The 26,529-nt window shown below is 51.4% G+C and overlaps 1 protein-coding gene across 1 annotated transcript; it reads left to right on the forward strand.

Annotated features, from left to right (window-relative positions):
* The first annotated feature begins 8,425 nt into the window (after positions 1–8,425).
* ASPHD2 (aspartate beta-hydroxylase domain containing 2) lies at positions 8,426–21,155 on the forward strand. Its single transcript, XM_082641583.1, has 4 exons — positions 8,426–8,524; positions 12,071–13,168; positions 18,648–18,761; positions 19,348–21,155. Exons 2-4 carry the CDS (start codon positions 12,286–12,288, stop codon positions 19,455–19,457), a joined length of 1,107 nt encoding a protein of 368 aa, XP_082497709.1. The 5' UTR covers positions 8,426–8,524; positions 12,071–12,285; the 3' UTR covers positions 19,458–21,155.
* Positions 21,156–26,529: the final 5,374 nt, after the last annotated feature.

Raw genomic sequence — 26,529 nt, forward strand, 5'->3', positions numbered from 1 at the left:
ATCACTTAGGTAAAAGCCAGCTTGACCCACACCTCTTCTCCCCTGCTGTTACTGCTCCTCTAACCTACCTCCGTCTACAAGGACTAATAACCAAGTGTCGTTCAGGAGCCTTTGGCGCCTTTGTGGCTGTCGAGCAGAACACATGCCAAGCCACTTAGAATAAAACCCAAGCTCCTTCCCAGGGCTTACGAGGCCTGAGCCTGCTCTCCAAACCCCTCTCCCTGCACGCTCCCTGTCCCCTCCCCCAGCCACATGGGCTTTCTGCCATTTCCTAAACATGCCGAGATTGTTCACACTTATAAGCCTTTTGCACTCACTGTTCCTTCCTCCCCTCTGCCTGCTACCAGGTCCCAAGGTTGTCAAGTTTAATCCTCACTCCTGCAAGTTCCCAGAGGCAGAAATTCATTTTTAAAATTTTTAAAAGTTTTTTTTGGCATCGTTTTGTTCCGGGAGCTACAAACTCAAGTGCCTGTGGAACATGTCAGGTAACATAAACAGGGGAAGTGGCCAAGGCTAATAAAAATCATTCAGCTCTCTTGGTCTGGCTTTTGTTTTCCCACTTTTGACAGAGACATGAAAGCAGAGAAATAGTTCTTACTATAAAAACACACACAGTGCAGAGTCAGTGGTGGGGGCAAGTGACAGTCCTCCTTGGTGTTGGGGAGCGGTAGACAGCGGGTGGTGACTGCAGCAAACCTCCTACCAGCCAGTTTGCTGTTTTGCAGAAATCAGTCCCAGTATGACCAGAAATTGCCATTTTTCAAGAGAAGCTGGAAATCCTGGTTTGTATGTGGTATCTCCTAATTTTTTAAGGTTGACAACTCTTTAAAATTAAAGTGTAGTTGATTTACAGTGTTGTGTTAGTTTCTGGTGTACAGCAAAGTGATTTGGTTTCATATATGTGTATATATATGTATGTATACAGTACATATATTCTTCTTCAGATTCTTTTCCACTGTAGGTTATTACAGGATATTGAATATAGTTCCCTGTGTTATATAGTAGGTCCTTGTTGTTTATCTATTTTATATATAGTAGTGCGTATCTGTTAATCCCAAACTCCTAATTTATCCCTCCCCACCCTTTTCCCTTTGATAACTATAAGTTTGCTTTCTATGTCTGTAAGTCTGTTTCTGTTTTGTAAATAAGTTCATTTGTATCATATTTAGATTCCACATATAAGTGATATCATATGATATTTGTCTTTGTCTGACTGACTTCACTTAGTATGATCATCTCTGGATCCATCCGTGTAGTTGCAAATGGCATTATTTCATTCTTTTTATGGCTGAGTAATATTCATATATATATATATATATATACACCCCACATCTTCTTTATCCATTCATCTGTTGATAGACATTTAGGTTGCTTCCATGTCTTGGCTATTGTGAATAGTGCGGCTATGAACGTAGAGGTGCACATATCTTTTCGAATTAGAGTTTTGTCTGGGTGTATGCCTAGGAATGGGATTGCTGGATAATATGGCAACTCTTTTTCAGTTTTTTAAGGAACCACCATACTATTCTCCATAGTGCCTGCACCAATTTACATTTCCACCAACAGTGTAAGAGGGTTCCCTTTTCTCCATACCTTCTCCAGCATTTGTTCTTGGCAGACTTTTTGATGGTGGCCATTCTGACTGGTGTGAGGTGATACCTCACTGTAGTTTTGAGGTGCATTTCTCTGATTATTAGCGATGTTGAGCATCTTTTCATGTGCCTGTTGGCCATCTGTAGGTCTTCTTTGGAGAAATATCTATTTAGGTCTTCTGCCTTCAGTTTGACAATTTTTTAAAGCTCCTTTTGGGCCACATTGAATGTATATTCATGCTGGATTTAACACAGAGGCCACCAGTACTCAATCACTGCCATATATTCAGTGGGCACAGCACAGAGTATATGTTCAACAATTCTGTGTAGAATAAATAGTCTTCCCAGGTGACTTCTCAGCTTTCCTCTGTTGAGAATGTAGAAAAAGTGGGTTCAGAATGAGAGGACGCTTCTCCATTCTAGCTGGGAGTTTCAAGATATGTCTGCTCCTGAGCTCAGAGGCAGCCTGGATGAATTCCATGAATATGAGATTTCTCTACCACTTGGTCTGAGGCTGATATGGCATTGATATGGCCGTGGCTGTTTTTTAATAGTCTGCATCCATTCTGATGGTTGGTGCCATGATGTACTGATTGTTAAACAGTTTTAGTATCAACCCCCACTGGGTGCACAAATGGAAGGCTATATTGGTCACAGTTTGTGACCAACAAAGGCTCTTAGAGGTGGGAAAGGAAGCAAAACACACTCTAGTTCATTTAGAGGTTGAAGTCTATTCCAGGTTTGGTAGAGGGCTGATTCTCTTAAAGATCTTATAAACCTGCTCATGCTTCTAATGGCTGTTTTTCCATTGCAGAGGCTGATAGCTTCTCACACCTACCTTCCCTGCCCAGCCAAAGCTATTCCAAAGCTTCTGGAGATTGAGGAATGACTGGTGTAGTCCAGATGAAGGCAGTGAGCCAGGTCAAGCGGGGGCTGGGTGGTGACCCAGTGGAAGACAGTGGCAGAAACAGGTGATGGCTTTGAGAAGAAATTTTAATTAAATCACTTACTCCAATGTCTAAGGCAAGCTATCCCCATCTTCACAGCAGCAGGCTCACGTCTGGTTCTACCTATTGGCACTGTAAGCAGGAAGTTCACCGTCTGTTCAGACGCAAAAGAGATGTTAGCAGCACTTTATTGGATCAGCTCAAGGTGATTTAGATTTGCTCTTGGAATCCATTAAGCATTTGATAACACGGAAGTGTGGCTCTTCTTTCTGGACAGATAGAATTACTCCTCTGTATATGCTAACCAACCAAAGTGTATCATCCAATGCGATAAAGCTATTTGGAGAGATATGCAAACTCATTCCCTAGGATTTCTGACTCAGGCTTATCCTGATGCTCAGAGCAAAGCTTCCCAGCTTTTTTTTTTAATTTTATTGAAGTATAGTTGATTCACAATGTTGTATTAATTTCTGCTGTACAGCAAACTGATTCAGTTACACATATATATATTATTTTTCATATTCTTTTCCATTATGGTTTATCACAGGATATTGAATATAGTTCCCTGTGTTATACAGTAGGACCTTGTTGTTTCTCCATCCTATATGTAATAGTTTGCATCTGCTAACCCCAAACTCCCAATCCTTCCCTCCCCCACTCCCCCGAAAGCTTCCTAGTTTTTATTTGGGGTAGCCTAGGGCAATGGTATACAAACTTATTTTAGTTTTAGGAACTAAAATACAAGTACAGAAGCCAATGAAAAGCCAGCTGCTCAGAGGCAAGCAACTAAGAGACCCTGGGCGTGTGCCTGTCACCCCACTCCCTTCATCCCCTTTCTCTTGTTGCCCCTACTAGGGCTACTAGGAACCTCAAAGTTGGAACACAGTTGAAGCAGCTGTTCTGAAAATCTCCAAGTAGCTCAAGTCATATTGGAAACCTGCAACCCAGACCTTTAAAAACAAAGTTAGTTTTACCTAATCAAATTGCCTCCTTGGGCTTCCCTGGTGGTGCAGTGGTTGAGAGTCCACCTGCCGATGCAGGGGACACGGGTTCGTGCCCCGGTCTGGGAAGATCCCACATGCCACAGAGCGGCTGGGCCCGTGAGCCATGGCCGCTGAGCCTGCGCGTCTGGAGCCTGTGCTCCGCAACGGGAGAGGCCGCAACAGTGAGAGGCCCACGTACCACAAAAAAAAAAAAAATTGCCTCCTTATAATTTATAATTGTGTAATAGTTCAAACATTCATAGGAATAACAGGATAAACATTTATGTACCTACCACTTTCCTTTGCAAATCTTAACATTTTGCTTTGTTGCTTTGGTTTTTGAAAGGAATAAAATATTTAAAATATTGTTGAAGCCCCCCTACCACGTACCCTTCCCCAATCCTACTCCCTCTCCTCTATACTCCCTCCCTAGAAATAACCACTATCCTGAATTTGCATTAATTGTCCCCATGCAAGGTTTTTACTATTAATACATACATTAATATATGCATTTTTCCTGAATGTATATATGTGTATATGTACACATATGTAACATATAATATTATATACATATTCCCTAAACAGCATATTGTATTCTTTGCATGAGTTCACACTTAATATCAATATTATGCTATAGTACCAATCTGTTGTTTCCTTTTCCAGCTCAACATTATATTTTGGAGATTTATCCATGTTGAAACATTTAGCTCTGTCTCAAGCACTTTACCTGCTATATCATATTCCTTTGTATGAATTTATGTGTGCATTTTCCTCTTGATAATGTTTGTTGCCTCCAGTTTTTCACGAAATGTTGCAATGTACATTCTTGTACGCGTCCCACTCTGCAAAGTTCTCTAGGGCAAAGGCTTTCAAATTGACCTGACTGCCACCCACTATCAGAAATGCATTTTACACTGGGACCCAGTGCAACACCCCCATGCACACAAACACACAGTACTCTTAGGACACTTTCAGAAACACTCCCGTAATTTTTGATTGTCTGTTGTCTATTTCGTTGTTTCAAATCGTGGTCATGACTCACTCTGTCAATTCTACAACCATCAGTGGAACCCCCAGTTTGAAAATCAGTGCCCTGGAGCATATACCAGGAAGTAGCATGGCAGGATTGGGGGGTGCACACACCTTCAAACTTTACAAAAGAGGGCCAAAGTAGTTGTGCAAATTTACACTCCACCAGCAGTGTACAAGAGCACCTGTTGCTCCACAGCCTTACCAATACTTGGCATCAACTGGCCTTTCAATTTTTGCCAACAGGATGAAAGCAAAAGAGCATCTCACTGTGGTTTTAATTTGCCTTTCCATGATGAACAATGGGCACGGCACCTTCCTAGTTGTTTACTGGCCATTTGTGTTTCCTCTTGTGTGACTTGCCTGCTCTTATCCTTGGCTCATTTTTTATTAGATAATTTCATTTTGTCTTTAGCTTTCTTGGCCCTTTGCTTTTCTCTATAAATTTTAAGATCAGTTTATCTCGTTGCATGAAAAACATTGGGATTGTCATAAAAATTGATTTAAATTTTATAGGTCAGTTGGGGAAACTGACATTTTTGTGATGTTGTCTCTTTGGGAGTTTTTGCGTACATTGTCATTATTCACAATTTATTCTGTGCCCTTCAATATTTTTATTTCATTTTTCCCCCATCTTTCCCATTTTAGTTAAATTCATTCCTGAGTCCTTTACAGTTTTGTTTTGTTGCTACTATGAATGTTTTTTTTTTCACTTACTCTTCCAAATGCCTCCTATTTCTTTTTCTTGCCTTATTGCGCTGGTGAGAAGGCCCAGTACAATGTTGGGTAGGTGTGGTGAGAGTGACCATCCGTGTCTTTTCCTTTTTTTAAAGTTAAAATACTTCTGTATATTTGCAAATGCATAGCATTTTCCTGGGAAAATGGGTAAGAAATTGGTTATAATGATTTTCTCAAGGAAAGGGAACTGGGTGGTTGAGGGATAGGGAAGAAGGGTAGTCCTAATAAGTCATTTGTCCTTTTTGCTTTTTGTTCCAGGAGCATTTAAATCCTTTTGAAGATATCAAATGAAGTTAAAACATTACAGAAAATGCTGGAATTCCTTTTGTCCATTGTGTCCAATTCTCATTCCTTCTTGACGTCCCTCTAAGTTGCTTTCTCTGAGGGATAGTCTTTATATTTACAAACATTGTATTATTTTAAGTTTTAAAAAGGACAACATACTAGGGTATTCTTCCAGTGCTTTTCTCCTGCTTTTACATAAATATGTGTATACATCCACAGAAACCATAGAGTAACGTTTTGTGTTGTATATGTGCATATTATGTAAATGAAATTATACTGCACATAGAATTCTGCTTTTTTTTTTTGCTTTATCATTTGTTCAGGAGCTCTATATTGTTATACATACATCTAGCTCTTCCTTTTTAATAGCTGCCCAGTATTATATAACATGAAGATGCTACTATTACTTTATCTACCCTAGAATTTCTCTTGTAGTGAAATTATTGGTTCTTAGGGGAAACATATTTGTTGTTGCTGTTGTTTTAGCAAATACTACCAAATTGCTCTATAAAGTGACTATACCAGTTTCTCTCACCCACCAAACAAGTATTTTGTCGATGGTCTACACATTCCCCTACTGACTTGCTGTGACCTTGATTGAGCAAGGCATGTTTTCTCTCTGGACCCCTAGTGACTCCATCTGTAGGAGGAGGGAGTTGGGTGGACCCCACAAGTGTACAAGATGGTGTAATGATAGGCTGTGCAGCCTCAGAGTGGGTCGGGAATGACTGCGCTAGAGACAACGGGGAGAGGAGGAGGACGCGGGTAACAGCCAAGCTGAAGCTAGGCAATTTATAAGCACTTGGCCCTTATCTCAACTCTTCCATTAACACAGTGAAAATTTGTCATGAGCTTTCACCCAAAAGCCCCCTCTGGAAGGCCCATATACTCTTTTCTGGGGGGAATTCACCTCCCAGGGTCTCCCAAAGGAAAGAATGGCAAGCAGGGTTAGCAAAGTGTGTGTGTGGTAATTTTGCCGTTGAACAAATAAATGCTTTTAACAAATACAGAGCGAAATAATTGCACTGGTCAAAGATAATTACAAGATTTATAGACAATATTAATTCATAATGTACTACAGATGGTGTGATCCAGCAATGGAGCACACATTTACAACTGTATGAAGAATATTTTTCTTTTTCATCCCTGTCAGTGTGATGCAGTGACTGAACATATGTGTCTTTGGAGAACTCTAAATTTGAGCAACTTTCTGAATGTGAGATGCACCAAATACCCTCCCATCTTCTCCACCCTACCCAGGCTCAACCATTCCGAGGCTGGCAGTGAAAAGATACAACATGTTTAATGTTTCTAAATCTGATGCCTGTGTCGATTACCCACACTTGGAGCAAATCCGGATGCATTTTATGGTTTCCCAATGTATGCATCCGGAATAAAAGAGAAAAAAAGAAAAGTTCTTCCTCCTTTGGACTTAAGGGGGGAGATAACAGGGATGAAGTGGATTTTAAGACATGGTAAAGGTAGATTCTGGGCCACAGTAGATGTGGATTCTGAGCAATAATAGAGATGGTAGAGGTGGTTTCTGAGAGAGACAAGGTGGATTCTGGGACATCCTAGAGGTAGGCTCTGGGACAAAGGTGAGGTGAATTCTGGGGCATGGAAGAGGTGAGTTCTGGGACAGGGACCTGGTGGGTTCTGGGAAGGGGCAAGGTGGATTCTGGGTCAGGGAGAGGTGGATTCTGGGTCGGGGGGTGAGAGGTGGATTCTGGGAAGGGGCAAGGTGGGTTCTGGGACACGGTAGAGGTGGGTTCTGGGTCGGGGGGTGGTGGGAGGTGGGGTCTGTGAAGGGGCAAGGTGGATTTTGGGACAGAACGGATGGACTGTGGGCTGGCCCTCCCACTCCGTGTTCCCAAAACCCACTCATGCATAGTTCCCCCGGAGCCCACAACACGACCCATGGCCCCTGTTATTTGTCTCCCACAAGCCTTCGCTCGAACACTACTTGCTCAGAGAGTCCTCTCTGGGGACTCCAACCCCGCATTAGGTCCCCCTGTTACACATTCTCATCCTGTCCTGTCCTTTCTCTTGGTAACCACTCTGCCTGGTAGGTGACTGTAGATGTGTACCTGTGATTACTTGGGCACCGCCTACTCCTGGCTAGTCGGTGACTCCCTGCGGGCAGGGGCCGCGTCTGGACTGCTCGCCAGAGAGCGCAGGGCCAGCCCCAAAGAGGTTGCCCAATAATCATTTGTATCAAGCGAATGAGTTTTTTTTCCATGAAACTTAAGGATCCTGTTTGATTTGCGATTTCATTCCAAGTGCCTGCGAGGCCTCTTAAGTATATGAATTAATAAAGAAACAGGGTGTCAGGGCAAGAGGAAGTGAGGGAGGAAAGAAGAGGGAGGGAAAGTGAAAGAGAAGGAAAGGAGGAAATGTAGGAGGGAGAACCAGAGAAAGGAGAGAGACCAAGGGAGGGAGAACAGAGAAGGCACAGAGGAAGAACCAGGAGCAGGTGAATTAACGCCCGCCGGACTTCATGAATTACCCAACGCCCGCCCGCCTGCGCGCGCCCTGGGACTGGGCGGGCAGTGCGTCTCCCCGCTCGGGCCCACGGCCGCGCCCGCAAAAGCCACGCGAGCGGGCGACGCGATCCCGGCCCCGGGTCACCCCACGTGCGACTGACTAGCGCCGCTGGCCGCTGGGGGTCTCGGCCCCGCCCCGCCCGTGCCCGCCCCCCTTCCTCGAGCCGCCCGGCCGCGCGCGGCATTGTGGGAGTTGTGGTTCCCGCGGCCCCGCGGAGCGCAGCGCGGCGTCGGCACCGGCTGGGAACCAGCTCGGCTCTGGCTCGGGCTCCGGCGGCGTGGGCCGGGCAGCAGCGGGGCGGTGGCTCCGCGGCGTGGGCAGGGGGCGTCCGAGCGTCCGCGCTCTCGGGCGGCGGCGTCCCCCCGGCCCCAGCGACCGCCCCCGCCGCCCGCGAGCTCGGGCGCAGGTAAGCGGCTTCTCCGGGGGCTGCGGGGCAGGACGGCGGCGCAACGGGACCGACCCTACGAGAGGGGGAGGAGGCGGGGGCCGGGTGGCTGCAGGCCCGCGGCCCCCACGCCCGGCGGCGCGGCCGCTGAGGGTGCTCAGCGCCCCGCATCTCGGCCCGTACGAGGGGCCCCCGCCGCCCAGCGCTCGCTACGTGCTGAGCGCCGCCGCCTTGGCAGTGTACGCGGCCCGGGCCGGGCATCACCCTCCTTGTCCCCTTGCTCCCTCGCGACTCTGTGCACCGTGTTAACATGCCCCATCACCATCACCTCCTCGGTCACCACCTTCCCTGGTCCCTTCTCTTGTTGCTCTCCCCCTCCCCCCCATCCCTGTGCATCACCCATTTCCCTTATTTCCCGTGGTGACCCTCCTCCCCTGTCCCATGAGCCTCCTTCCCTAATCGCCCACTTTTCCTGTCAGTACCTTTCCATCGTCCCATTCCCCCCACCCCATCCCCCTCCCGCCCCGACCTCCTGGTGGTCACCATCTGTATTAACCTGTGCACTCCCCTTTCCCCCACTCTCCTGAGTGGGTGGATACTGAAAAAGCTGGACAAGAAAGTGAGGAGGAGAGGTCTCCGGTTCCCCGCAGCAGAGGGCTGGCCCCAGGGCAGCTCTCAAGCTCCTGGGTGCCTGCATCACACTCCTTGCCCTGCTCCTTGGGGGGCTTCTAGGGTACCCTGAGAGTGAGCAGAAGCTCTCTGGCACTGGGCAGCCTCTTGGACTGGTAATGTGAACTGGATTAACCAGGTTTGAGGCGAGTGTCTCTCTCCCTCGGTGTTCATTGTATCAGAAGTTATATTTGATTGGACTTGCTCACCAAAAAGTGGCCATGAATTCGGACCCTATTGCCCAGAGCTGGCTGACTTTGAAGATCTGGAGTTGCGTATTATTAAAGTGCAGAACTGCAGTGAGGTGTCCCCATCCCTGATGAGGACAAGAAATGGGAACAGATGTGTAAAGGAAGCTGGAAGTTACTGTGGTCACAGAGACAAGAGCTGGGGGGTGGGAGTGGGGGGGTGGAATTCATGCCCTCCCAGCTGCAGGGCTGGGGTCTATGAGGGTCAGATGTTTGAACCAGTACTTAATAAACTGCCAATCACCCTGCAAAGGTAAAGGTTTAATTTAGTGTCACGTTTCAGCTGTGAGCTTGTTAATCCACCTCCGGGCTCAGGGTCCTGCCAGCGTAGTTTGGGTAAAAGTAAGTGGCAGATGTGAAAAGTCCTTACTTGAGCGCTCAGTGCTGTTTGTGATCTTGTGAGCAGGGTCTGAAGCTGGGGTCCAGGGCATGAGGATCTTCTGCGTTTTGTTTATAGCTCAGCTTAGGGAGCGTTCATGGCTGGTGTTGTACAGAATGAGGCTTCCCTGGGGAGAGGGTAAGTGGTGTGACTGTCCAATGGAGAGATTCCCTCGTCGCCTACCGGGTACTCCACGTCTTCATTTTGATTGACTTAAACTTCAAGCAGGGCTGATGGGACCTGAAACTTAACAGGTGTTTGTTAAATGATCATCATGTCACTCTTGGAACATTTAAGAAAAACCTCTCTTCCTGAGAGACTGGGTTTTCAAAGTTCCAATTAGGGCTTCAGCTCAGTGATGGGGGAAATCCTTTTAGTAAAAGTGCTTGTTATCCTACAGATGTTAGTTTCACACTGAATTTCAAGAATCCTGGGGTTCTGTTTGGGAGATGGCTTGCAAACAAAACACCTTTCATCATGATTTTCCTTCCCTTTTCCTCAAGAGGAAACAGCTGCCAGTTATGGGAGGACTAGTCAAGAACCATGGCCCCGGGGTGAGTGGGGGAGGGAGTCTGTTTCCATCCAGGGGGCCCAGCCTTTCCCTCTTCTCCCAAATCTGTGAAGAAATGGAGGACGTATGAGGAAAAAATTTAGCTTCTAACCTCCCGACTCTTGTATTTTTCCTAGAAACATAAAAATGTCCATGAATATTCAGCATATGCGTTTCTGACTGAATATTATAGTCAAGCGATTCTTTATTCAACCTAAGCTGGGAAGATATAAGTAGGGAGTTAAAGACAATCTAAGGTTTCCCTTTAATTTTAATAGCTTTGCACGTCTGGGGACCCCTCCCCCAAAAAAATTCCTTGAGATGTGTGGCAACAAGGGTTTACCTTTGGCTGTTGGAATTCTCAGACCTGAGATCCTTTCCCTGATGGCCCACCTGTGGTTTGCTGGCTAATAGAGATGGGGATCCACATGTCACAGCGGTCACTAGCGCATTCTGAACTGTCACCATGATGTAATCATCAGTGCTTTCAACCCATCATTCCCCTTGATCCAATGAGAGGAGCATTACCCCATCTTAACAGATGAGCAGACTGAGACAGGGGAGTGACCTGCCCAGTTTGGGTTCTTAACCTCTCTGCTACGGTGCAAGAATGTTGGGGCCAAATTTCGTCCCCGGAGAAGGGGGAGGGTACAGCTTTCCTGTTTTTGTTAGTTGCCTTCTCACATTCCTGTGAGACAAGGGGGAGCGTGGTACCAAGCGAAATTTCTGAATGATTCTGCTCCTCGAGGTGAGGGAATGTATTATACATGTAGTAGAACGTAGACCTGGCTGTTTCCGTCCAGTTAGAGCAGGATGGACGGGGAGTTTCACCTGGGAAACGCGGCCGGGGTTTTATAGACACGGGCAATGAGACAGCTGGGCTCTGATCATCGTTTCAGTTGTGAGGATAATCAGCTAGACGCTGGCCCGAACCATCGGCAGGATACGTGGCAAAGCGCAGCACTTCTGTGTGTTTTGGAGACAGACCGGAAAGGGCTTCTATTTTCATTCTATCCATCATTTCACTTTCATAATCTCATGGGTGAGGCCAGTAGATAGCCTCCCAAGCGAGTAGACAGAAAATGCCTGGTGTCCACCACAGATGTGACCCCGGGGAGCCCACTTCCTTTTCCAGCTTGATTTAAGCCCAACCTGTGTCAGAAGGGCAAGAGAGATTAAATGAGAATGATGAAGTGCTGTGAAAAGAGAAAGTAAAATGGAGAATATGCAGTTCCAAATTACTTTACCATTTGTAAGATGCTTTTGAATCCAGATTTCTCTTTAATAAAAAGTACAGAGATTTAAGGAGAATAAATATTTATTACATACCTACCATGCAAGAGCATAGCAAAATGGATAGATATTGCTTTGAAGTGAGATGGGCTCTGTGTCCCTGCCCCGGCTGCATGAACTGGGGTGAGTTATAGGACCTCTCTGAGCCTCAGTTTCCTCATCCATAAAATGGGGATCACAGCACCTCCTAAGGATGACACAAAACAGATGGAACTACTGTAATGATCAAACAGTACTTGATGCAGATTAAACACTATTGGCCTTTTGGGAAAGGGGGTGGTGATAAAATGGAGGGAGAAGGTACAGGATTGAGAAGCGTGTCCCCTTCCAACAGAGACCTGACAAAATGAGCTGGGGCTTTGCGTTTCACTTGAGGACTTTTCCAGGTGTAAAAATTTATGCGGTTTATTATTTTTTTTTCATCTCAGGTTTGGACTGCCTAAAAAAGTCATTTCACGGTGACCAGCCCCACTTGCCAACGTGACCTAAAGCCGCTCCTTTGCCCCCACCTGCAGTGACTTTTGCCGGGAGCGGGGGGCTGGGCACAGATGCCTGTCCATGCCGCCCTTGGCAGGACCCGAGGAACCGTGGCAGCCATGCCTCCGCCTGCCCCAGCCACCCCTCACCCCCTACGCTGACCTGCATGGTATGCATGCCCTCGGGACCCCCGAGGACTGACCAGCTGACCTCACTTTGGATCCCCAACAGCTCCCCCAAAATGTCGCTTGAGTGGCTGGTGGCCTGGAGCTGGTCGCTGGACGGCCTGAGGGACTGCATCGCCACCGGCATCCAGTCTGTGCGGGACTGCGACTCCACGGCCGCGGTCACCGTGGCCTGCCTGCTGGTCCTGTTCGTGTGGTACTGTTACCACGTGGGCAGGGAGCAGCCCCGGCCCTACGTCTCGGTCAACGCCCTGATGCAGGGCCCTGACGCCACGGGGCTGCAGAACGGGTTCGTGTACTGCCAGTCCCCCGAGTGCGTGCGCTGCAGTCACAGTGAGGGTCTCAACCAGAAGCTCTACCACAACCTGCAGGAGTACGCCAAGCGCTACTCCTGGTCCGGCATGGGCCGCATCCACAAGGGCATCCGCGAGCAGGGCCGCTACCTCAACGGCCGGCCCTCCATCCAGAAGCCCGAGGTCTTCTTCCTGCCCGACCTCCCCACCTCGCCCTACTTCGCCCGGGACGCACAGAAGCATGACGTGGAGCTGCTGGAGCGCAACTTCCAGACCATCCTGTGCGAGTTTGAGGCCCTGTACAAAGCTTTTTCGAACTGCAGCCTCCCACAGGGCTGGAAAATGAACAGCACCCCCAGTGGGGAGTGGGTCACCTTTTACTTGGTCAATCAGGGGGTCTGCGTCCCCCGGAACTGTAGGAAGTGCCCACGGACGTACCGCTTGCTTGGAAGCCTTCGGACCTGTATTGGGAACAATGTTTTTGGGAATGCGTGCATCTCCGTGCTGAGCCCCGGCACCGTGATAACGGAGCACTACGGACCCACCAACATCCGCATCCGATGCCATTTAGGTACGTGGTGGGGACAGGGCGTCCTGGCACGTGCTGTTCTAATAAATACATCCCAGCCCGTCTGCCGGACGGGAGTCCAGACACCACGAAGTGTAGTCAGTAGCCAGGATTGTGCTTTTTCACATGCTTCACTGTACTCTGATCAGAAATTGATGGGTCACATGTAAACAGTGTTGGCGGCAGAGAATTGAGTCAAAAAAGAAACGCGTGGTCAGTACAAACCTACTTTGTGACAGCAACTCCGTCCAGAGGACTTGTCTGCCGAGCTGGGATGGTCTCCATGTACGCTGTCCAGTGCAGGAGCCACCAGCTGCATGTAACTCGAGTGCCTGAAATGTGGCCAGTGCAACTAAGGAGCTCGATCTTTACTTGAATCGAAATTTTAAAATAGGACAGTTGGCTACTGTATCGGACAGAGTAGTTCTAGAGCCAGAGGCTATTGGGGTGATTCAGGAGGCTGAAAGATACCCAAGTGCCTTCCAAATCACCAAGGACGAAGGGACGCTTTGTGTGAAGTTGATTTTATTTGGCTTCGAGGGAGGTTGGTAATACGCGTAGTGTGTGTAGCAGTGGTTTTGAGAACAGGGTCTGGAATCAGATTGCCTGTGTTTGCGTCCTCACCCCACCATGAGCTGGCTGTGTTACTTTGGGCAAGTCAGTCCACCTCTCTGGTCCTCAGTTTCCTCATTTGGGAAGTGCAGGTATTATAAAAAGATCATCTTTTACAGAGTTATGTTGAGGCTCTGGTGTGGTAACGCACGTCGTGAAGCATTTGTTCAAGCAGAGCCTGGTGGTGAGTACTTGATAAAAGCAAGCTCAGAAACCACTCGGTGAGGCGGGATGTTAGTTCTCCACAATGCCTGCTTCCTAGTGAGTCATGATAACATATTGGTTACCAGGGCAGTGGCACCTCTGGTTAGCATCCCAGACTAGAGGAGCTGCCGAGAGCCTGAGCAAGGTCCCGCTTTGGAAGCTCGCAGTGTGCCCGCCCGGCTTTGTGTTGGAGGGAGGAGAGGCGCGCGGAGGAGCCCCAGTGTAGGCTGGAGAAGGGGGTTCATAACCGTGGTCCCCAGGGGAGCCTCGGGGCTGCCTGGGGGACCTGAGCCCGCCGCCCCGGGCCCTCCAGCCCCTCCAGCCCCTCTTCGCCCAGAGCCCTCTGCTTCTCCCGCTCTCTCTGTGGGGACTGGACAGAGGGCTTCACTGCTTTAAAAAAACAAAAGGAACTAGATTCAGGCAATTGACATCGTTTTGAGTATTTCAAGAGTAAAAGCAGGACAGGGTAGGGGCTCTGGAGGGAGTGGCCTGGCTTCGTGGCTGGCTGTGAGACTTTGGGAAATAACCACGTCTCTCTGGGCCTCAGTTTCCACATCTGTAAAATGAGGAGATAGTACTTACAGAAATGTTGAGAGGTTTCAATAAAGTCATATCTGCCATGGCTACTTGACATGGCGCCTGGCATGCGACGGCATTCGATAAAGGGTAGCTAGTAGCTTTTATGATCAAACACTGTGTTGGGCAGTGTGAAAAATGACCCATAAGACATAGTCCCTGCCCCCAGGAAACAGTGGAAAATGCACAGACTCTGGAAGCAAACATACCTGGACTCAGATCCCGGCTTAGCCCCATTTGCCGGGTGACCCTGGGCAGGCTCTGAAACTGAGCCTCCAATTTCTCCTCTCTGAAATGGGCGTAACACCTACCTGGAGGACTGTTTAGAAGATTAGAAGTATGTCCTGTGTGTGAAGTGCTTGGCAGGTAGAGGGCAGTCAGTTAAAGGGGGCTCTGGTTGATCTAAGAAGCGAGATGATCGTCTTAGTGATGATTATTGTAATAAAATCTCTGTGTGAGGCACCAGGGTGCACACTGAGCTCAGGGGACACAGGGGCTGCCTGTGGGCTGCTCCGGGAAGGGGGTCTGACCCTGCAGGACCGCTGGGACCGCCGGGGTGGAGCAAAGCAGGAGCCTTGCCCTGGGGCTGGGGCGCTGTATCTGGGCTAGCTGGGGAGCCCGCTGGTGGGGCTGAGCTTGACCAGCTCAGTGGGAGCAAACCGCAGGGGGCCTCCCTGCCAGGCTGTGGGCGTCGGGGAGCCATGCTGTTCTTTTTAAAGGTTTCCCTTGTAAGTTTTTTACAAGCTTCAGAAGGACGTGTAAGGAGGGGCATTTGAAGTGGATGTGGTAGAATTCCGGGCAGCTGTGTTGAGTAGGAAGGGCTGGTGAACCTGCTTCCTGGGTGTTCATGCCTGTTGTGTATGTGTGCAGTGTACGTGTGTGTGTGTGTGTGTGTGTGTGTAACATGTGCCCATGTGGGCCTCTTTATGACCCGTCATTCCCCTCCCGGCCCAGAGAGTCACTTGCCACCAGAAAAACTGGGTCATCCGTGTCACCCTGGACAGCAGGCTGTGTTGGAAGGCGTCCCACTACCGTGGGCTGTCCCCATGGCAAGGGTGAGTGCCAGGGCTGGGTTTGCTCCGTTTCCTCCTCTCCTCTGTCCTTCCACCCAGGAAGGAAAGAGAGGGGTGTGAGACTCACGTGACCTCGTGTGTTGACACAGGCGGTGTCCGGAGAATGAGGTCACAGGCAGGAAGGGCCTGGTACGTGCCAACGGCCACACCTCCGCCGGTTACCTGGCAGGTGTGGGGAGGCACCTGCGGTTCCAGAACTGTGTCCTTGAAGTGCCCCGCAGCCTCCCTTTCCGCCTTCTGTCTTGAGTGGGGACTGGGGACGTCGTCCCAGCCACCGCTCTTCAGCCGTCAGCGCCTCCGGATGGCACACGTTTGCCGAGCCTGCTCCGAGCTTCCGCTAGAGGTGGCATCGCGCAGCACTCACTCCGTGCGGCCCAGCCGTCACCCAGCATCGTGTACGGGGCTGCGAGGTCCCCACCCACTGTCACAAACCTCCAGGGAACAACCTCTGAAACTAATCAGGCAGCTGTTAGCCAGGAGGCAGATGCCGGTCCAGTGGCAGACCCTCAGGGAAGGGTAGAGGAAAATGTGTGAGTGGATCCAGATTCTCGCTACAAAAGCCCATTAGGCTCTCATTTTCCTTTCGTGAGTATGTTGTTGGATTTCTCGGCCGTCCGGCTGGGTGATGCAAGCTGGTCAGCTCCTGTCTGCCTTGCCCACCCTGAGTGCCAGCTGCCAGCCTCCTGAAGCGGGGGACAGAACCCTTTCTCCACCCGTCTTGCGCCTCTGTCCATGGGCATTGGGGACAAAGCAGTGAGCCCTAAGCCAGAGGGGGCCTGGGGATATGGGACTGGCTGAGGCCATGCATGGGGCCTGTCTGTCCCCAGGAGCCGTCCGAATGCTCTGTTTGGGCGAGTGTTGATCATATCTGCCAGCCAGGCTGGTTTATGGCAGTAGGCGGGGATGGTGGGCCGCTGGAAGGCTGGGGCACGGTGAAGGGAGGCGGAGGCGAGTGAGCAGGGGCTGGGAAGCCGGCAAGCCGGGCCGTTTTTCTGTTGTACCATGGGGGGTGGTGATGAATCATTTCATGGCCCAGACAAAGGGGAGCTTCTTTTTGGAATCCTGGGGTGTTCTGTCGCTGCAGAGAACCACCTATCCCTAAAGGCCTTCTCCACTGAACCAAGCGGTGAGGGCATGCATGGAAAGATGTGTCGTGTGGGGCTCTCTCCATCCAGGCCAGTGAGCGGCAGGCGGAGCTCCTTTACAGCCCTAACCTCCCCCAGGAGTTGTTAACAGTAGTGGGAGATCCTGGTTCCAGAGGCAGAAGAGATGGTGTCAGCTGATTCAGTGAAATGTACTATTGATAGTTGAAACATATTAACTACAGGGAAGTTGACAACCACTTAGCCTCACTGCTACCCCATGTAACAACTAGCATTTATATCCTACTGTCCAGTGTTGTAAGAGCCTGTTCCATGGAGCCAGACAGATTTAGGTTCAAATCTCAGTTCCCACAGGACTAAATAGCGACTTCCAGCAGGTCACTTAAGTTCTCTAAAGCTCAGTTGCTCCATCTGGAAAGTGTGTGAAGTGATGTCTGTAAAGTGATTATTTAACACAAACCTGCTCACAGTAAGTCTTCAGTGATTGGTAGCAAGGACAGCGGTCACACAGCCTGGAAGGCAAGTGTGCTCATGGCCTCTCTTTACAGATGAGGAGGCTGTAGCTCAGAGAGGTTGAGTGACTTGCTCAGAGTCACCCAGCACGTAAGGGTGGTCGTCTGACCTGAAGTCCTCTCTCCTGCCCATTACTCCACGTGGCCTCTTTGTTTGAATTCTTACTCCATATGTGCTTCCTGGAGCCATCTATTTCTGGTTCAGAGGGTGTGTTAAATCCTCAGGCTGTTAGAGAGTACGCTGTTTCATGTGTGTCGTAGGGACATTAAATCAGAGCGGGGATGCTGACTGGCCCAGGGTCGTGATTGTCAGGGTGGGTCACTGAAGACAGACAGACAACACCATGATCCCAGGCCCTCTTGCAGGGCCCACTTCCTCCCGGGTCAGGGCCTACCCGGCCTCCTCTGAGTCAGTCAGGTGGCTGTGCCAGTGCCTTCATTCACAGACCAGGTAGTGCCAGGGGCTAAGCGTTCCTTCAGACCCTTGAGTTGGAAATGGGGGTGTGAAAGTGCATGCACGGCAGCGTTTGAAGAAGACCCCCCTTTCCGGGGTTATGTACCCGAGCTCGGGTCCCCCACCTGCATTTTGTTTTGTTTTGTTTTTTGCGGTATGCGGGCCTCTCGCTGTTGTGGCCTCTCCCGTTGCAGAGCACAGGCTCCGGACGCGCAGGCCCAGCGGCCATGGCTCATGGGCCCAGCCGCTCCGCGGCATGTGGGATCCTCCCAGACCGGGGCACGAACCCGTGTCCCCTGCATCAGCAGGCGGACTCTCAACCACTGCGCCACCAGGGAAGCCCCACCACCTGCATTTTAAACATATGGCTCCCTACGAGGGTGGCAGTCCGTTTCCTCTGAAAGCTCAGGCGTTTCTTTAGGGGTGTCACCATTTTCCCAGAATGAGGCTGGGGAAACTTGGACTGTGAACATGCCATCCTCAGGCCTCACAGTGGATTTAAACATTGGACCCTAAAGAGGAGGGCACTGTGTGAGTCTCCGAGTCTTTAATCTCGATTGAAGCAGTCTTTGCCTATTGGGCAGGCAGGGTTCTGAGCCTGGCCTCCCTCGGTTTCCGGGGTCCCACGACTGGGCTTCAGGAGTCTCACACATGTAGCGCAAACCTTGGTCCGTGCTTTAATCAGAGTAGTCCCTGGCCCAGAACAGATTAAGCCACCAGAGGAATGAGTTTCTCCAGGGAGCACAGTGAGGATGCAGGTGCCCGGCCTGCATCTGTCCTGACGGACTGCCTCCACCCACCCACCAGGCGGGGCTCCCGAGGGGTGGGGCGCAGGGTCGGGGCTTCGGAGGTTGAGAGCTCCCTCCACAGCTTGCCACTCCCGACTTCCGACTTCCAGCGTCCCTGGCCCTGCCTGCCTTCATTTTCTTTTCTCTGCTTTGCCCCCAGGTCTGAAGACTCCGAGTGGCTGTGAGCTGGTGGTGGGCGGGGAGCCCCAGTGCTGGGCAGAAGGCCGCTGCCTCCTCTTCGACGATTCTTTCCTGCATGCCGCGTTCCATGAGGGTGAGTGTCTGCGTGCCCTGTGGCTGCCTTTAAAAATATAAATATATATATTTACATGTATATTTAAACTTTCTTTTTAGAGCAGTTTTTGGTTTCCAGAAAAACTGAGCAGGAAGTACAGAGTGTGCTCCCTGACGTGGCCCCCCCATAAATTTCCCCTTCTGTTAGCAGCTTGTAATAGTGGGGTACGTTGGTTACAATGGACGCGCCAGTTTTAACTCAGGTCCGTAGTTGACATGAAGGTTCACTCTTGCTGTTGTACACTCTGTGGGTCTGGATGAACGTGTGATGTCACGTGTCCACCAGGACAGGATCGCACGGAATAACCTCCCCGCCCTAAAAACCCTGCGCGTTCCACCCACCACGTTTTCCCCCTTCCCTCCCTCTGCCCGTTTCCTTCCTTGCACTCTGCTCAGAACCTTCTGGGGCCTTCTGATAATGTTGTTGGTCAGAGAGGAGGAGAGCTTGGGGTCTGTGCCGGGGTCAGCAGGGGTCCCTGCCCGAAAGCCGACCGCGTGGGTCTGGCTCTGCCCGGGTCCTGGCACCGGGCGGTTTGAACCTCTCCTCTCTCGCCGCCCTCCCCCAGGTTCGGCGGAGGACGGCCCACGGGTGGTTTTCATGGTGGATCTGTGGCATCCCAACGTCGCAGCGGCCGAACGGCAGGCCCTGGATTTCATCTTTGCCCCGGGACGATGAGAACATTGGTCGTGCTGCAGTCGCCGAGAGTGGCCGCGGTCCGCCCGGGCAGACAGGGGTGCGGCCCGGCCCCGGCCCCTGTTCCAATTCCATGCTCAGAAACCTGCCTCGACAGAATGCTCTCATTTGGGTTTTGTTTTTTAGATCGTGTTGGGTCCCTCTTTCCTTCGGTTATTGAAAATGGGGAATTTTCAGCTTGTATTTCCTTAGATTTTTTTTCCCTTCCAATCATTTGCTTCTGCGGTTCCTTTCTGCCTAAAAGCGCATTACTTTGCTCTGTGACCAGAGGCTCGGTGTCCCTGTCGTCTGTGTCACGCTGCTACTTGGTTTTATCAGTGCTCTGAAATAGGGTCGCCAAATGGTTACTTGTCTGGATGTAATAACATAAATCTTCTTGTCATCTTAAGAGAAAAAAACAAAAACAAAACAAAACACTGCAGATCCGAGAGCTGGAGGGCGTGGCCTCTGCTGCTGTCACGGTCACCCTGGGCCTCAGCCGCCCGGGTCGGGGGAGCCCGCGGTCCGCATCCGCAGCCGTCCCCGGCTGGCTTCCTCGGCAGGGTGGCCCAGTCAGGGCGGGGCAGACTCACCATTGCTCACCTCGCCCTGAACCCAGTCAGGCCCCTGATGGCACTGGAGGCTTCTCTGTAGACGCTGCTTTCCGACAGAGCTGAGGCTGGTGTCTTCGAGAGCCAAGCTGGGGCTCCCTCGGGTCAGCAGCTGAACATGTGATTCGATTACCTCACTGCCTACAGAAGCCCTGCTGCCAAACCGGGCCTGGAGAATTCCCCGTTTGAGCTGTTTGGAGTCCACGGTAATGAGCGTTCAGACCACCAGGCTGGCTGATGGGCGCCAAGGTGGGATAAGACCTCACTCATCCAGTGACGTTCTGGAAAAGCCTTTCTCTGCCAAACTGGAATCGTAGATCCGCCCAAGGTGTCTGTTTTGCTTTGGAGTTCTGTTGCCTATGATTTTCCATTTATTTGTCTGTACATAAGTGTTCAAACGCTGGGCTCAGAGATCATGGCAGAGTCGGCCCTCTGTCTCTGTCAGTGCACAAGGGTGCACTGAGGGCCACCTAAGCCAGTGTGTGCACGTGAGGACACTGGGGGGACCTACACACCCAAAGGACCCACGGTCGTGGCGCTGGGTCTCCTGTGAAGGACGTGGCCAGTTTGAGGCACGAAGTCTAGAAACAGCCCCGCGTTAGCCGATGTGTGAAGGAGTCTCCTCCAGCCACACTAGAGATGCCTTTTTTGAATAACGTATTACGGCAGAGTCAGGTTTATAAAGCCTTGGAGCGGTATGGAACATACTGCTCGTCCCATGTCTGGGTCCAGTGTTTCTATCCGAACGGAAACCAGCAGCTTCTGGGAGGAGCAACCGTCAGAAGTAAACGCGGTCTGAAACGCACTAGGTAGTTACTAGCAAGTGTGCAAAGAAACCGTGTCTACACTTGAGTACAATTTCTACACAGATATTTTTCAGCGATTAGAATGCAGGAAAGGGCAGAAATGTCAAACACACCTGAAGTCTTTTTACTTGTTAAGTTTCTTGTTAAAGAATCACTGAGGTGCATGATTTCTATACGTATTGACTGCTGTACGTTTACAAAGCCAGCAGCCCACACAGGTCCCTGGCTACCTGTGCTCACGTGATGCGGTTGGGGAGCAGGGGGTAAATAAAAGATCTTGCTGAAAACCAGAGTGAAGTGGTAAAGCGGTCTGTTGGAAAGGTGACGTGGGACTTGGGCAGAGGCTCCAAGAGGGCCACTCGTTGCAGGCTCTTGGTTTCTGGATCGTGTCACAGAGACAGGCGGGCCCTAACGGTGATCATGTACAGGGGATGAAGCAAGATGTAGTTCTAAGTAATGGGCGCGGAGAGGGGGAAAGGAGCAGATCCATGGAATGTTCAGGAACTGCAGGTGTCACTCTGGACAAAGAACAAGGACCGTGCTTCAGGAACGCTGAGGATTCGGGACTTGGTGCCAGGAACTTGCTCCCATGTCACCTTGGGCAAGTCACAGAGCCTCTGGGAGCCTCAGCTTCCTTCACTGTAGAGACAGTGCCTGGCACATGAAGCAGCGGGTTGGTTCCCTTCCTGACATAGCAGTGGTTCTAAGCAGTTACAGAGAAACAGGTGAGGAGGAAGGATGGGTGAGGAAGAGATGGACGAACCCACCGGATCAGTGGTAGAGGTGGCCAGGGGAGCTGCGGCTTCTTTCTGTTGTCTGTGTCTAACCTCGGGGAGAAGCAGGGCCCTTGGTGCCTCTGTTTTGAATTTTTCCCCTTGTCTTAGAAGAAGGACAGGAAGCTCTGGTGGCCTGGAGCCCCGGGAGATGCCTGGCTGCCAGGTGTTTTCATAGCAAAGCTGGCCAGGCTGCCACGGCAAGTGGGAGGGGAGAGCACCATGCGCTCTGGGCCACGGTATTTCTCACTCTCCTGAAGTGCGCGTTGCCAACTAGGCAATTGCTAAAGTAATTTACATGTTGCAGCCGGGGACGCCCAAGGTGAGAGAAGGGAGGCAGCATGCCTGCCCAGCTTCGAATGGGAGGCCCTGCCTTCCACCCGGAGACAGCCTGCCTCAGCTGCAAGGCCGGATCGGTGACTCAGTTTGACAGGGTCACCTCCCAGGTCTCCCAGGCACCTGCTCATCATCTGGGTTCTGAGCCCTCCTTTGCTGGCAGCGGCCACACTGGTAGCACTGAGTAGTGCCCTGCAGCGTGTGCTGGAGGAGAAGGGTAGTCCTCACCCACTGGCTCTGGACTTTGGCTGCACAGTACAATCACCCAGGGAGCTTTTGAGAAATACTGATGCCCACGCCCTGCCCCCAAGGCGTCTCAGTTCTTTGGCCAGGTCTCGGTATTTGTTTCAGCTCATTTCCTGGGCTGACTCTAATGTGTAGCTGGAGCTGAGGGTCGATGCCCTGAGTAGCAAAAATGGCAAGGCCTTTGAAATCAGCCAGCTGGAGGTTCAAGGCTCAGCTGTGCCCCTGTGTGGTACTGGGATAAGCCACCTAACCTTGGCATCTAGGGGATGGTCACTGTGTTAACACTCTCCTCCAGCAGTACTCTGACGAGCCTCTTGCAAGACCGTAACATTCCCCTTTCTCAGTTCGTGGATTTCCAGGACCTGACCCAACCCCAGCTGCAGGGCTAGGCACATGACCCACACCTGACCAATCAGAGCCTTCCGAACTCCTGGGTACTTAGGGAGTGGGTCAGGCCTGGGCACATGACCCACACCTGACCAATCAGAGCCTTCCAAACTCCTGGGTACTAAGAGATTGGGTCAGGGCTGGGCACATGACCCATACCTGACCAATCAGAGCCTTCCAAACTCCTGGGTACTTAGGGAGTGGGTCAAGGCTGGGCACATGACCCACACCTGACCAATCAGAGCCTTCCAAACTCCTGGGTACTAAGAGATTGGGTCAGGGCTGGGCACATGACCCACACCTGACCAATCAGAGCCTTCCAAACTCCTGGGTACTTAGGGAGTGGGTCAAGGCTGGGCACATGACCCACACCTGACCAATCAGAGCCTTCCAAACTCCTGGGTACTAAGAGATTGGGTCAGGGCTGGGCACATGACCCACACCTGACCAATCAGAGCCTTCCAAACTCCTGGGTACTTAGGGAGTGGGTCAAGGCTGGGCACATGACCTGCACCTGACCAATCAGAGCCTTCCAAACTCCCGGGTACTAGGAGATTGGGTCAGGGCTGGGCACATGATCCAAGTTCTTTCCTGGGACCATTGAGAAAGAGAGGCTACTTTTCGAGGGATGGGAGTGGGGGATCCAGTGTAAAGAAAATCTGAGAGTGAAACCCACAGAGGAGAGCAGGTCTCTCATCTTGTGGAGATCATCTGAGTCCTAATATAGCTTTGCCTGGAACCAGCCCTACCTCTGGACTTTTCCGTTACATGAGCCAATAAACTCCCTTTTAACTCTTAAGTCTGAGTTGTGGTTTCTGTCTGTTGCTACCACATGTCCAAATCCACTCTGTGAACTTCATCTCGAAAATGTGCCTAATGCTTCCTCTCATAGGCTTAAAGTGAGGTCTGAATAAGATAAGATTATGGCAAGTTGTGGGTGAGTGGGAAGTGTTTCTTACATGTTTTTAAAATGTAAATATGAGAAGCGGAGGCTAAGTACAAAATGCTGTTTTTAAGGACCCTCCTGCCCTGCTGGCAGCCGCCTCCCCATGACATGTATGTCCCCGGCTGAATCTTGCTAACCAGATGTAAACACAGGGAACAGGACAGAATAGGGCTGTATATTTTGGAGCTGCTGACAGATGGCAGTGAAAATACCCAAGCAGACTGTAGCACTGGGTGGCAGGAGGCAACACACACAGAGACTGATTGACTTTCCGCCTCCTTCCCAGGCACACACGTTGGTCCTAACTTCAGATCACCTACCCTTCCCCATGTTTCCCACTTCCGCCGCGTTAGCCACCCCAGATTCAAGGTGAGTGCGTTTCGTCCTCGAGTACAGACAGCACTGTTCCCTCTGGAAGATTCTATTGTATACATTATTATCCCATAATACTTGTGGCCCCGCGGGGGTGGGTGCTGGGACACCCACCCAGTTATGCACACTTAACACGAGAAAATGTAGGCTCGGGGCAGTGGGCGAGCACAAGGCTCTGGTGCCGGCTGGAGGGCAAGCCGGAAACAGAAGCCAGGTGTCCTAGCTCATGGCTCAGCATTCCCAGGCTTTTGAACTCCGGTCGTGTGTTCAGGCCTCTCTCTCCCCCCTGGGGAGGCCGTTTGCCTTCTCAGGACACACACACGGAGCCCCACTTTCTGTGGGTCCACGACATGCCGCACTTTTATGTACATCGCCTTTCCTCTGCATTTTAAAGAAGATAGAGTTTCCAAAGCACTAAGTGGTAGAGCTGCGATCTGAACCCTGGTCTCACACCAAAGCCGCGTGTTCCTACTGCCCCAGGAACCAGTTGGGGCTGGTTGGAGAGCAAGGACGCACCCTCTGAGCACACGGGAGATGGAGTGGGGAGAGGGCTCGTCTCACCCTCCCCGTGCCCCACGCCCTTCCCAGGGATCACTCAGCCCCGCTGAGTAGGAGGGCAGGGCAGAGAAGGGCTAGTACTCAGCTTGGACCCGCGCACACTCAGCCTCTCATGACGTGGCCTCTTCTTGGCGCTTGACAGGATTCAAAAGGCACTCTGGGTTTTGTTCCCCAGAGAAACACAGCTGGTTTCAAGTTCAGACGTTGAAAATAAACAGAGAGGAAGTGTCCTTTTTCAGCCTTGAAGCCCTTAGAATCTTCACCTTAAGCTTCCCAAATTCAATGAATGTACTGAGAAAAGATCCAGAGTGTCTTTTTTTCCTGAGCTAGGATGACGAGTGTGGATCTTACACCCCGCCCTCCCCAGGGGGAGGGGACAGGGTACTTCCCCTCCTGCTGCTCTTTTCCCAGGACAATCCACAGTGAAGGTGTGTGTGTGTGTGTAAGGCGGGAGGCCGTCAACAGATGCTAGCGTTACACGCAGTTCGAGAGCGTCAGCCGTCGGTTCCCTGCTCACCCCCGTGGACCCCTTATTAGTAGGGGTCTCCCTCTCTCCCTCGTGGCTTCCTCCGTCTGGAGACAGTGCCCATCATAAAGCAGGCACATCCCTCTATCTGCCCCAAGTGAGGCGCTTCCAATCTCCCAAGTAGTCCTCAAACCTGCCCATCTCTCTCAGTCGTGTCACCTCCCTGCTTCGCGCCACTAACCCTTCCCACCTGGACAGCCACAGCCTCCTGGTGGTTCCACGCCTGCCCTGCTTCTCGCCCATCTGAGAGCCAGTGACGTTTCCAACAGGAACCAAATTGAGTCACTGATCTGCTTAAAGGCTCCCCTTCGCCCAGTGTCTCGGCCACCTTGCAAGGGCCTTCACGGTGTGAGCCCTCGCTCCCCGCCTGCGCTCCGTGGCACCGCACTGTTGAAAGACAGAGGCTTGGAATGGCCAGAAGGACAGGCACATCCAGTTTGCAGGGTGGGCGCGTTAGTTTCCCGTGGCTGCTCTAACAAACTACTACGAACCTGGTGGCTTAAAACAACCGAACTCGTTCGCTCGTGCTTCTGGAGGCCAAAGTCCAGAATTGGTTTCGCTGGGCCTAAGTCAGTGCGTTGACAGAGTCCTGCTCTGTGGGGTGGAGTCCATCCTTTGCCCCTTCTGTGTCTTGTGGCCGCATCACTCAGCCTCTGCCTCCGTCCTCACTTCTCTTCCGTGAGTCACGTGCTTCTGCCTCTCTGACAAGCACACTTGTGAGGGCACTCGGATGACCTGCATCTCAAGATCCTTAATCACACCTGCGCGACCCTGATCACACGACGTAACGCTCACAGGACCTGGTTGGTATCTTTGGGGGCCGCTGCTGGGCCCATGACACAGGCCTGTGGTCCGGTGTGAGGATGCACACTCAGCGGGGAGCAGCCGCACCCCACTTCCCGCAGGATGGGTGTGAGGAACGCAGTAACTGGGGGAGTGTGCAGAGCGTCTCGGCCACGTGAGAAAGGTCCCCCATGGGGCTTCAGCGCTCAGGAGAGGGTGACTGCAACCAAGAGCCAGTCTCCACTGGCTGTACTGTCAAGGTGACAAGAGCCATAAGCCTAGATGCTTCCCTCCAGCGGGAGGCAGTTTGATTAGGCTCAACATCCCCCGGGGACCAGAGAGCCTTTCCCGGCAGGAGTCTGATTGATTGCCACTGTTAATCACGCCATAGGACCTTTTTCCCTGAGGTTCGCAGGTGGCAGCCCCAGGGACTGAGCCCAAACAGAGCCTCTCACTTCTCTCCCTCCTCCCGTGTTCCCTGCTCACTGGCGGGAGGCAGTTGTCCTGGATGATGGGGGCACTCTGGGGTGTGCCGTAAGCCAGGGCGTCGTGCAGACACCGCCGTCCCTGGGGGGCACCGGTGTGGAGGAGTGGGGCTCGCCCATGCGGGAAGGATCGGACTCTGGAACTGGCAGGAAGAAAGGGGAGGGAGCGCTCAGTTTCTTCCTAAGTGGTGTGGCCCGGTGGGTGAGCTGGTGGCTGGGATACGGACCGAGGCTTTGTCCACCATT

This window comes from Mesoplodon mirus, assembly GCF_964341445.2.
Source record: "Mesoplodon mirus genome assembly, chromosome: 13".
Taxonomy (NCBI): Eukaryota; Metazoa; Chordata; class Mammalia; order Artiodactyla; family Ziphiidae; genus Mesoplodon; species Mesoplodon mirus.